Source organism: Colossoma macropomum, unplaced genomic scaffold, assembly GCF_904425465.1.
Source record: "Colossoma macropomum unplaced genomic scaffold, Colossoma_macropomum, whole genome shotgun sequence".
Classification (NCBI taxonomy): Eukaryota; Metazoa; Chordata; class Actinopteri; order Characiformes; family Serrasalmidae; genus Colossoma; species Colossoma macropomum.
The window spans coordinates 40,580,903-40,593,640 of record NW_023494785.1 but is presented as its reverse complement, the minus strand read 5'-3'; the positions used below and the strand labels follow the sequence as shown (position 1 = coordinate 40,593,640).

At 40.8% G+C, this 12,738-nt stretch overlaps 1 protein-coding gene across 1 annotated transcript in view; it reads right to left on the bottom strand.

Annotated features, from left to right (window-relative positions):
- The window catches only part of atp1a3b (ATPase Na+/K+ transporting subunit alpha 3b), a 43,445-nt gene extending 30,932 nt beyond the window's left edge, over positions 1 to 12,513 (bottom strand). Inside the window, exon 1 of the mRNA XM_036594838.1 lies at positions 12,075 to 12,513. Coding sequence (XP_036450731.1) covers positions 12,075 to 12,080 — 6 coding nt within the window. The 5' untranslated portion in view covers positions 12,081 to 12,513. The remainder of the gene's footprint in view (positions 1 to 12,074) is intronic.
- Positions 12,514 to 12,738: the final 225 nt, after the last annotated feature.

Here is a 12,738-nt window from a genome sequence, read left to right as displayed (position 1 = left end):
AGCTCCGCCCCTTCACACTGAAGTTATAAGGAGTGTTTCAGCCCGGACTGCTTTTTGAATCTTGCACACACAGTAATCAAGGCCCAATCCCATTTCTTACTTTTACCCTTACCCCCTTGTTTTCAAGTGTCTCTTTGCCCCTTGGAACTGAGTTACAAGGTGTAGTGGTTGAAATCTTCCCTATGAAATGGGACCCTAAAATAAAAAGAGCATTACGCAGCGATAGCAGAGGAGGGTAAAGTTCAGCTCCTCACTGCTGGGCTTTAGTTACATTTAGGGAATCATACGCCTTCAAAGAGGGGGCAATTATCTATTATCACCCACCCCTAATTCTTCAGTGATATGAAGCTGAAGTCAGATATTCACCAGCTTCTCTTCTGAATTTTCCTGTTCCACCTTAAATGGAGCGGCAGTTACATTCTGGTGCTTCAGGCGTCAAAACTGCTGCACCATTTAAGGTGGAACAGGAAATTTAGCTAAGCTAGCTAGCTACCGAGACATTAGCATACAATTAGCGATTTTTTATGCTTGTTATGAAGGAAAGGACCATAATGGTCGCTCACGCAGCCATTTTGCAGATTTTTCTTGTTTTCTCATAACACTCTGTTTGGAGTCTCTGAAAAACCTCTTGGTGGGTCATGTAGTCCTAACACTTCGCCCCACCCCTCTATCTCAACAAAAATCGGGACACCCTATCCCTAGATCTGAACACACAAAACAGAGGGGTAGGGCTAAGTGGTAGGGGTGAGGGGTGAAACAGGATTGGACCAAAGGCAGCCTGTTTAATTCCAGGGCATATAGACAGATTGGAAATGCTCATAGAAAATAAACAATTACCATTTTGGGTACACAAAACTACACAAATAAGTACAAGTACAAGAAAAATGTGATCAACAGTTTTCCCCCTTACCTCATGTAGTCAATCAGCCTAGACATGTTTGGTATCTAAGGTTTCCTTCTGTAGTGTTGTGCTGAAGCTATGAGGCGAATGTAGCTAAGAGCACGCTACACAGGTAAAAACAATAGTAGCAGCCATCTGGAAGCCTTATCTCAAAACTATCTCACAAAAAAAAACACAGCATATTCATAAAAGTTTCATGTAGTAACTTTCTGTGAGGGAGCTTTTAGAGGTGGACGTCTGGTTCCTATCACCACCACTGCAAAAAGTTCTGACTCAGTTTCTTCAGAACGGAGCATTTCACACCAAACCACTCTGAACGACTCTGTTTACACTTAATTCTTAAAAAATTCTGCATAATTAAGTGGAATTCCTCTTTAAGTAGTACATGTATTGTTCCTATGAAATATAATTTTTAAATTATTTTTTGTGTATGCATTTCCTGTGATGAGATTGGTCTTGGAGAGAACCAGAGAGCACTGGCTAGAATTACATCCAAGCACACTGACACTGACTGACTGGACAATGTTAGCTAATAGCAGCAGTAGTAACCACCTGGAACACTGAATTTTATTAGTCCATTTTTATGGATATGGATGTCATACAGTGTCAGAAACCACACAAACAAGTCTACTTCAGTTTACTTACCAACTCAACACAGTTTGAGGTTAGTAGTAATGAGCTAGGCTAATCGGTTACACATAAGTTTTCATTACATGTTAGCTACATTAGCCTCGTAGCTCCAGTGCAAAACTGAGCAAACTTCAGACAGTACACTCGAGAAAAGGATAAAAACTGGGTAACTTTGATTTTTCACTTTGGCTAACTCAGTTAAAGTGACCGCTCGCCTGTCTGCAGCGCTGCAGGGTGTTTGTGTACCCAGGCCGGAACACTCGGGGCTGGTTTTGTCCTTGCAAACGCGGAAAGCCTCCAAGCGGATGAGCGTGCAAAGCGCTGTGGAGTGTGTGTTAGCGTGGCCTGTGTCCCTCCCGTCGGGAAAAGCAGTGCACTGTGCTGTGTGTAAACATGCATCAGGGGGTTGTGGCGAGCAGGGACTCTCCAGGGACCATCTGACTTTGTGGTCAGACAGAGTTTTAGTGGGAGTTACATAAAGTCAAAAAGTGACCCTGTAGAATTCGCAGAAACAAAAGCATGGAGTGATTTTATATGATTTAGTAGTCCTTTGAGGACGAGGAGAAATTCTGTTTAAATAAACTTTCAGTCTGTAAGACAGTAGAAGTGATATTTTACTTATTAATGAATTTGAATTTGATTAAAAATGAATGTGCAAAGTTGTTTTGCAGAGAGGAAAAAAACTTTAGCCTTCTAATTTTTTTCATTACTTGACGTTGAAAGAAATTTGGAAGTACGAACTCAAAATGTAAGTTATAACTTCTAGTTATAATTCAATGTAGCATTCATGTTTATTCATGTCTGCCTGTCTCTTTTTGATTGGCCAATTTTCCTATTTAAAATCCAATTGAAAACATGCATATAAATTCATAGGAACAGCCTCACCATTCAAAATTTGTGAGCTTATATAGATGGTTAGCATTAGCGCTATGAGCACGTATGACTTTATTCAAACAAAATTCAATGACGCCGACTTCGCTAGATTCTTCCTACAAAACCTTCATGAGATCAAGTCATTCCTATTGCTACCCTGAGGCCATGTGTGTGTATGCTTGTGTACGACCTGTCATAAGTAATTATTTGCTACTAAAAGCACAGACTGTGAAGGCCGTGAGCGAACCTCGCTAACACAGACCTGATTAGCACTAACAGAGCATGATGAAGTAGCATGAAAGCTAGCAGCAAGACCACAAGGCACTTCTCTCATCTGCTCTCAGCTGTTCTCAGTAAAACTCAACATTTGGTTCACTTGTAAGTTTAAGTTTTAGAAGTTCTGGTTCAACTTCACTGTCAGCACTGCTGTTACAGTGTTAGCACTCCCTGACCTTTCATGCTAACCTAAGTCTGGGAGGTTCTCAAACAATGCGTAAGTTAATTTTTGTAGTAAATCTGAAAATTTGGTTCACTCTTCATTTACAGTTTGTAACTTCTAGTGCAACTTTGGTGTACTTTCTTCGTCAGCACTGTTGTTGCGGTGTTAGCATAGCTTAACCTTATATGCCGATGTTTTTCAGTTTTTTACATAATTCGAAAATGACTGTTGCCCTTTACATTGTGTGTAAATTTTATGATGAATCGACCAAAAGAAACGGCCAAAAACAACTTGGAAAAAATTCTGGTTCCATTTACTAACATTAAAGGTGAAGTACGTTTTTTCCTTCTCCTGTAAAGTTACCATTTTGTAGATAACAAAGTTTTCTTCTGACAACAGCAATAAGATAGTTTCCTAAGTAAATCTGCAAAGTTGGCACTCTCTCTGGTTACAGTTTCTTCTGATCACTGACACTGTTGCAGTGTTAGCATAGCTTAACCTTTTATGCTAATCTAACAGGAGTGTGGGCCCAGATAGCGAGCATATTTCGGTCCTCTAGCTTGATAAGCTTGGCATCCCGCTGACCATATGCCAATGCTGGTCCACTCTCGGACCACCCAGATTGTTGTCCTGCACAAAAGGTCTAACTTTTGACTTCTTCAAACAGATTTTAAATGTGCACAGCCTTTTATTTTGGAAAATAGACTAAGACAAATATTACAAACAACTGAGAGAAAAAAAAATATGACTAGGTTGAATATAAATTATTTTGTTGCAAATGTTGCTGATGCAAAATTAGTTACCAAACTAATTTACAAAGGACAACAAAAGAAAGAAATGGTAGGTAAAATACGAAAAGTGGCATTTTGTCTAACATTCTGCTTTACCACCAGTGGGCCGCCAGGGGGCCAACAGTGGCCCGCAATCCTCTTGCTATTTGCGGGAAGTTCTCTAACAGTGTGTCAGATTATAACTTTTAGCACAGCTTAACTGTCTTTTTTATACAGTTGTTGTTGTGTTAGCGTAGCTTAACCTTATGCTGATCTAACAAAAGTGTGGGAGGTTAAGCTATGCTAACACAGCGACAACCGTATCAAGAAAAACCTCACACACTTTTGTTGGATTAGCATGAGGTTAAGCTACGCTAATACAACAAAACAAAGGTGTGGGAGGTTTTCAAACAATCCTTCATTTTCTGAGTAAATCTGAAAATATGGTCACTCTTTATGTACAGTTTTATATCTTCTGGTATCACTGTGACTTTCCTTGAAGTGTTAGCATAGCCTAACTTTACATGCTAATCTAACAAGGATGTGGGAGGTTCTATAACTTATGTTTGTTAGTTTTCTTAGTAAATCCAAAAATTTGGTTCATTTTTTATTTAAAATTTTATCAATTCCTGCACAGCTTCAATGCTCTTTTCAGTGTTAGCATAGCTTAACCATAGATGCTAATCTGAGAACAGTGTAGACACTTCTCTAAGAGGAAGTTAGTTAGGTAGGTAAATACTGGTCAGCACATGGCCAACGATTGTAAATTACTTCCTACACAAACTACTGGACTTTTTAACTGTAATCTTTGCTGGGATGACTTTAACCCTCTGTTGCACAGTGTTGCCTCAGGGCAACAAACTCATTTTCCTCACTTTGCAATAACATTATGTATATTTAAAGACAACGACAGGGTTAACAATAAAGGGAAGAGTTTGAGTAAGTCAATAAAAAGCATGTACTTAGTCATACTATATCTTAGTCTTTGTTATGAGAATTTGCAGAAATATGTTTGATGCCTAGAAGCAACGCTGTGTGACAGTGAAATGGATTTAGCCAGTCACAAGCCAGGTCTCACCACTTCAGGGACTATGGCTCTACATCATTTCTTCTCATTGTTGCAGAATGTTGCCTCAAGGCAACAGACTCCTAAAGGACCCCTGCACACATTATTCTTTTAAAATGTTTTTGAAGTTAATAATCAGGTCCATTGCCCTTTTACTTTCTTACTGGATATGGGAAGATCAATCCAATGTGTTTATATGGCTTTTATATCTGCTATGCTATTATGCCTGCCTTAAAATTGCCCTGCGGGAACAATCAAATTCTGATAAATAATAAACTGAATTGAAAACTGAATCACTTAAGAAAAATACTGATACTCCCACTACAGAACTGGAACATGATTGTGTGCGGAAATCAACTGCACAATGACGTATCATGCTTTTGCTTTAAATTGCAGCAGATGTCAATAGTGCCACAGAGATTGCGTGCGGTGTTAGTGGAAGTGAGGGCAGATTAACCTTACACTACTTCATATGTGTTCATCCTCAGGGCCAATAAGGTTCACACGGAAATATGACCAAAGCCATCATTCTGGGTGTGTGTGTGTGTGTGTGTGTGTGTGTCTATGAGTGCATGTGTGTGTGAGAGAATGTCCTTGGCGCCTGCTGAGCCATCTGGACCACAGTGTAGACTAGGATAGGTCTGGGTGAGCACAGATTAAATAATCTGATTACGAAAGATGAGGATTAGCTCTCTCTACTCTGTCTAATTCACACTCTCTCGCTCCACATTCGACTCTGAGAGTAAGGCTGTGCGATATATCTTTACCTGTTAGTAGCTGTGATACTGATACTGCAGATTTTACTGTGCGCTGTGAGCTTCCTGACCAATCACAGCTCCAGGTGAGTTTCTGCGGGTGTTCTGATGAATCAAGGTATTCATGTAATCCGACAGAAGTAAGTTATTTTGGTCAAAAACAACGCAGTTTTTAACCATGTCACATTATTGGTTCGCCAGTGTCTTGTTAACATGTTGTATGCTAAGCTAATACTAGGCTACACACACTATGAATTTGTTTTATTTAAAGGGAAACAAAACGAACGAGGCTGACAAAGAATACACACACACACACACACACACACACACACACACACAGATAGGTTTCTCTGTAGTTTTCTCTCCATGTTCTCTGAAATTAAATAAAATACAAAACCCCTAAATCTGAAATCCCTCTTAACACATTGCTCCTCTGTCCCCTCCTCCCCTCCCTTCTCGTCCATCCATCTGTCTATCCCTCTATCCTCCAGTCATCTACTGTGGCTAGCAGTTCTGCAAGAATTTAGAGCCACTGTGCATCAGACTTTTGCATAGTGGCTTTAAATTATATGTCGCTGTTGTCGGAAGAAAACCTCATATCTCCATTTTTGATGTTTATCGGTTTTTGACATAATTTGAAAAAACATGTTACCCTTTACATTGTGTGTAAATTTCACGATGAACGGACTAAAAGAAACGGCCCAAAATTGCTTAGAAAAAATTCTGGTTCCATTGACTTACATTAAAACTTAAGTATATATAAAACATCATATATATATGTATAACTATTATGTGTGTGTATGACGTTTTATTGATTTTCTACATGAAAATCAGTCAACACATCTACTACAGAGAACAAAATAAACATAAATATAGTATTTTCCTGCATATTGTAGCACATGAGCTCTATTTATTTGCTGAGTTTAACATACTGGAGAAAAATAAAACATAAAATAATTTTCCTCTGATGTTAAATTCAGCATATAAACAGTGATTTTGTATTAAAATATCCAGAAATGTTTTCTCTGTAGAGGGTGTGTTAACTTATGTTAACTTAGAAAATCAATAAAACATGCAATTTAACCTGGGGCTGCCCGAAATGCTAATACTAAAATAAATACAAATAACATTAATACAGTAAGTAGTGATTTTATGTATGTCAAAGTGTTTAATCATCTATTAATTTCTCCTTGATGAGGTCCAGTATTATTTGTAGTTATCATTCAATACTTGGTAAATAATCCAAAACCACTTTATTTTTCCAACTAGCTCACAATATGTTATATTACAAGAAAACTATTTTTTTGAAAACGTGGAATTCTGGTAACTTTTTACTGTATGTATTTTTGTGTTTAGTTATAGTGTTACAGTGGTTTTCTAAGCAAAAATGTACTATAAAAAACATTTTATGCACCTATAAGTGAATATATAACACTTATATGTGTGTATAATTCCATATATATATATATATATATATATATATATGTATGTATATGTATATATATATATATATATATATATATATATATATATATATATATATATAGAATGACAATAACAGTATAACACAGTGTACAAAGATAAGTAAGGGAAAAATAGGTATAAAATAGTAACCAAAACTGTAAAAACCTAAATAGCTCCACTCATCATAATATATAATATATATATATTACATTATTTATTTAGTCTGTGAGTTTCTGCTGTTTACATGAGTTTAGGAAGTGAGACAATCACATCAGTCATTGAAGCACTGTTAAAGTAAACTAATATAAAAGTATAATTTATATAAAACCATCAGTTTATATTATCAGTTATATATCATACAGTTGGTTTCAAAATTACATCGATATTGCTATTTCAGGGATTATATATATATATATATATATATACATATCCACACACTTAAAGGGTTCTTCAGACTGATAGAGAATGTGTTTTATATGGTTCTATATAGAATATTTTTGTAAAAGGGTTCTATATAGCACCAATAAGGGTTCTTCCATTGTTACACGCTTGAGTCCGTAACAATAGGCAAACTCTTTTTGTTGCTATATAGAACCCTATATATTCTCCATCAATCTGAAGAACGCTTTCACGGTGCAAAGGACCCTTTAATCATACAAAGGGTTCTTTGAGTGTTCATGGTTCTATATAGAACCATTTTCATTACCAAATAACCCTTGAAAAACCATCCTTTTTAATAGTGTATGCTCATGTATGGTATGTGATCCAGTGGAAAGGAAACTGCCTGATGTCTTTCCCTCAGTCTGTGTGTCCGTCACACTCACATGCTCACGCACACGTAGCGCACACATGGAAACGCATATCACTTTCTCTCTGCCTTTCCCAGCTATTCGGTTCCCTTCTCTTCTAGAACCTGACACCTCGCACTTCAGAACAAAATCGAATCAAACTTCACGCTCTGTTTTGCTATGCGTCCATCCCGCTCTGCTCTACCTTGACCTCTGACCTGCCGTTCGGTAAGAGATCTCAAGAACAAACAGAGATGAGGATCCGGTTCCTTTGTGAAGAAAATCAAATGCTTTGTGTTTTCGATCGCAGTTCATGTCTCAGTAGAAGAGCGCAGCATGAATAAGTTATGCTAACGCTTCGCTGGCCGCTGCGCTAACCTTGGGGCCGCTGATGATGGGGGGAACAGTAGGAGGGGGTAATCCTACCTTGGGAACCTAAGCGCACACTGCCGTCACACAGGCGTTCGTGTACACCGGGCATGACCCATGATAACCACATCTGAAAGAACCAATCAGGCCTTCCTCACAGCCTCGACACCCATTTAATCCATTTGCACTGATCTAGGAACAGGCCTCACGGAGCAGGAGTGCAGTTCTAGGACACACTTTTCTTTATCAGATCTTAAGAATGTGATAAAGGGTCAGTTTCCTGGACATCTGATCATCTAATCAAGTCATGTACTAAATGGTAATGCTAACGATGCTCCCCATTGAACATCCAGTAATACTTTACTTGAACCCTCCCACATAATACTGACATAATCATGCCATAAACATAATTGAAATGAAACTATTAATTACATAACATTATTAATTATAATACAATTATGGTAGTTTTATTGTTGTTATATGGAAATAATAACAATAATAACTAGAAGAATGAACTAACATTAAGTTGACTTCACAAAGCTGTTGCTATAAAGTCCCAGATGGTTGCTAAGGTGTTGCTGTGTTATATTAGGTGGTTGCTAAGGTGTTGCTAGGCCATTGATACTCCAGATGGTTGCTATGGTGTTGCTAGGCTGTTGCTATGGTATCTCAAGTGGTTGTTAAGGTGTTGCTAGGGCACTGTTATGGTATCCCAGGTGGTTACTAAGGTGTTGCTAGGCTGTTGCTATGGTATCCCAGGTGGTTGCTAAGGCGCTGCTAGGCTGTTGCTACGGTATCCCAGGTGGTAGCTAAGGTGTTGCTAGGCCATTGCTATGTTATCCCAGGTGATTACTAAGGTGTTGCTTTGCTATGGTATCCCAGGTGGTTATTAACGTGTTGCTAGGGCATTGTCATGGTACACTGGGTGGTTCTTAAAGTGTTGCTAGGCCATTGTTATGGCGTCCTAGGTGGTTGCTAAGGTGTTGCTAGGCCGTTGCTATGTTATCCCAGGTGATTGCTAAGGGGTGGCTTTACTGTAGTATCCCAGGTGGTTGTTAACGTGTTGCTGGGGCATTGTCATGGTATACTGGGTAGTTGTTAAAAGTGTTGCTAGGCCATTGTTATGGCATTCTAGGTGGTTGCTAAGGTGTATCTAGGCTGTTGCTATGTTATCCCAGGTGACTGCTAAGGTGTTGCCTTGCTATGGTATCCCAGGTGGTTGCTAATATGTGTGTACATATATATAGGTGCTAAAATGCGTGAGTCCGTATATAATGTCCATGAGGGTCAGTGTGAGAAATGACCTTTGTGCCATAATTCGTGGCAACGTTCTGCAATTCATTTCCTTTGGGGGAAAAAACAAGCACACTTTCCAATGCAGGCCCTGTGATCCTGCAACGCTTTGTGGCTCTAAACTGTGACTCATGAAAATGATAGAAAAAAACTGTAGATTAATAAAATGAACAGTAAGTTGGAATAATAATCATCATCATTATTACTTTATTCATAACAAAATACAGGTTGAGTATCCCAAACCCATACTCTACTTGTATGACTTGTACCTATACAAGTAATAGATTCTGATCTGAAGTCCAGACATGAGGGGCTGATGGCTGACCGGAGTACCACCGGCCTTAATGGCTAAGATTATGACTCTGGAACTGTAAGACGTTGGTCCACAGACTACAGCAGTAATAAATCACAATAATTATTATGTCAATATAACAATTAATTGTTAATATTATTATTAATCATTACCCACTCAACACAGATTTATCATCTTATTCCCATGTACTGCTTACAGCACTCCTACTACAAAGTCTAATTATAACACCCCTATATATCCTCTGTATATCCTCTATAGCACTTCATATAGAGTGATCTTGCCAGAGTGACCAGTGTGGTCCTGCCCATATAGACACCCTGCCCCTCGCTCTTCATCAGCACCCCCCATGGACAGGCCGTAACCCAGCCGGCTGAGTGCATACCAACTTTGGTAATGTGAGCTAAGCGCAGGTGGAACACCGGAACATGATCTGTCCCTTTCTCTCTCTCTCCCTCTCTCTCTATCTCTCTAGCCTCATCCCTTTCTCCTGTCTCCACTCGCCCCCCCCTCACTGCATGCCCCTCCCTTTCATCGCCACACACATATATGGCTCTCACCTGCAAATCTGCCCCCCCCCTCCCCACCACACACACACACTGTCCCGGTGCGTCCTCACGTGTCTCAAGGTGAGCCGTAACAGTACGTACAGTAAAATCGCCCATGGCTTCGCTCGCCCCTCCTCTCTCTCTTTTTCTTTTATTTTCTCTCTCTTTTCACTTTTCTCCTCTTTTCTGTAGGTAACATTATCCCGGGATAGTTGTGTAGACAAGGGATTTGTGATATCTACACAATTATCCATATCACTATTTCTTGCACAATTTGCCCATCACAGTCCACTGCAGGTATATTTTTCCCCCACCCGTATTTCGGCAAGCCCCTCCTCTCTGCGCTAGTATTGGCTACTGATGTGCCTCTTCCTACGCTAGGATTGGCTAGCAGTGTCACCTCCTCCTGCATTAGGATTGGTTAGTAACATCTACCCCTCCTCCACCATGCGCTTGGCTAGCTGTTTCCACCCGTATTGCGGCAAACTACGCCCTCTTGCGCTCGGATTGGTCGTTCTTCCCCATAAACCCCGCCCCCCGCTCTTGGCTTGCCTGGCTATTAGTTCCTTTGCAAAGGGCGGGAAGCTCGTGAGTATGAACGACTAGCCTATCCTAGCGCAGCAGGGCGGGGTTTTGCCGGAATACGGGTGGGACAAAAAATAACGCTGACTAGCATCACTGCGTCACTGCGATATGCCGGCACATGCCTGGAGGAAGACCACCACATCTGACAGACACAAAACATGACTCGGCAGTTTTGAAGCCGGTCATTTCTCCCGTTCTGGGAATCAGTCATTCGCCCTTAAAACTACAATACCCAAGCATCCGGGACATCAGGTCAGAGAGGACAACGCATATGATAACATGAATGACATGGTTTTTCCACTTAAACGTCCTTTTTTATTGCAGTATTTCCACTCGCTCATTCAGAAGGATGAGTTTATTAAAGTGTCCCTTATTACCTGATGTGGTAAAATAGCTTAATAAATACACAAATAAATAAAATAAGCCCTCTCGTTCGCTGCTCCTCTGAGTCCGGCTCGTGTAGCCGGTTTGCCGGTTTGCTCTGACGCAGTACTGCTTTACCGGCATATGCGTGTGTGCGCGCGCGCGCGTGCGCGTGTTGGAGGGGTAACAGCTTTAATCCGCCGTGTTATGTCACGAATGAACGGACTGTCCGGGCGCGTGTATCAGAGCCGGTAACCGCATTATGACGCACGCGGGCTTCACCGGCTTCTAGAACGAATAAATAAACATATAAATAAATACGTAGAAGATGGAAAAGTAAGTTTGAGCCGCAGAGAAACGACGAGAAAGAAACGTGTGTGTGTGTGTGTGTGTGTGTATGATGGTGGGGTTACCATACACCACTCACACGTGCGCCATACGTGCAGAGCGCGGATGAGTTATAGCGCACTTAGTGCTGAATTAGCACGCTATAAGTTCGACTGCGTGCGTCACAGTAGGAACCGGCGTACGTCACGATCGGACCGCTGGATGTCATGATGCAACGGCGCAAAACGGAACGTTAATTCAGCGCCGCGCGTGCCAACTTATCACTGCGTTAATTCGAGTTAATGCGCGCGCTACCGTGCCCGAAGTGAGTCTGTCGCAGTGAGCTGTGGATAAAACAAAAACCCTCGAGAGGAAAAATAAAACAATCCTGCATCACATTCAATGTCATCCTGTCACAGCTGCATGTCAGAGCCGCATATATGACTCTGCAGTTTCACACACAAGCACGCGCGCGCACACACGCACGCACACACACACACACTGCGCGCGCACACTTTATATGCCTTAATATCTAAGTCGTAATGAAAAGCCCTATAGACTAATAGCATATAATAAACAAGTTCAACTCTTACCCCCATGACTGCGCGCTCTCCTCAGGAGATGATGCCAAGCTTTCAGGACAAAAGAAAAAGAAAAAGAAAAAGAAGGTCTAAGGGAAAAAAATAAAACGTGTAAGATTAAAAAAAAAAGGAAAAACCCTGTCTGGGATTTTCACTGCACTGGGCTGAAAGCCGAGGAGAAGGCAGCAGAATAGTCAAAAAAAAAGTTGTCACAGATCTGTGAAACAAGTTGCTCCTCTGGACATAAAAAGGTGACGAGGCTGGAAATAAAAAGAGAGAGAGAGGGACTAAATAAAGGGATGTGAAATGAAAGCAGAGAGCAGGGCAGTGCAGCTGCTCTCCGTTTAGTTGCGGCAGAGCCGGCAAAACTAAAGAAGCCGCACTGTCCCGGTTTTTTTGGAGCGAGCTTTTTTTTCCCCCTCCTCCTCTCTATTTCTCTCTCTCTCTGCCTCTCTGCCTCTCTCTCTCTCTCTCTCTACCTCTCTCTCTCTCTCTCTCCTCGCTTTATCCCTCTCTCTCTACCTCTCTCTCTCCTCGCTTTATCCCTCTCTCTCTACCTCTCTCTCTCACTCTCTCTCTCTCTCTCGATGATGATGCTCGTATCGCTCCGCCTATCCGCAGCACCGCCCCCTTCACTCTGCGTGTATCCCTCCGCCTCGCGAAAAACCGCTTTTGG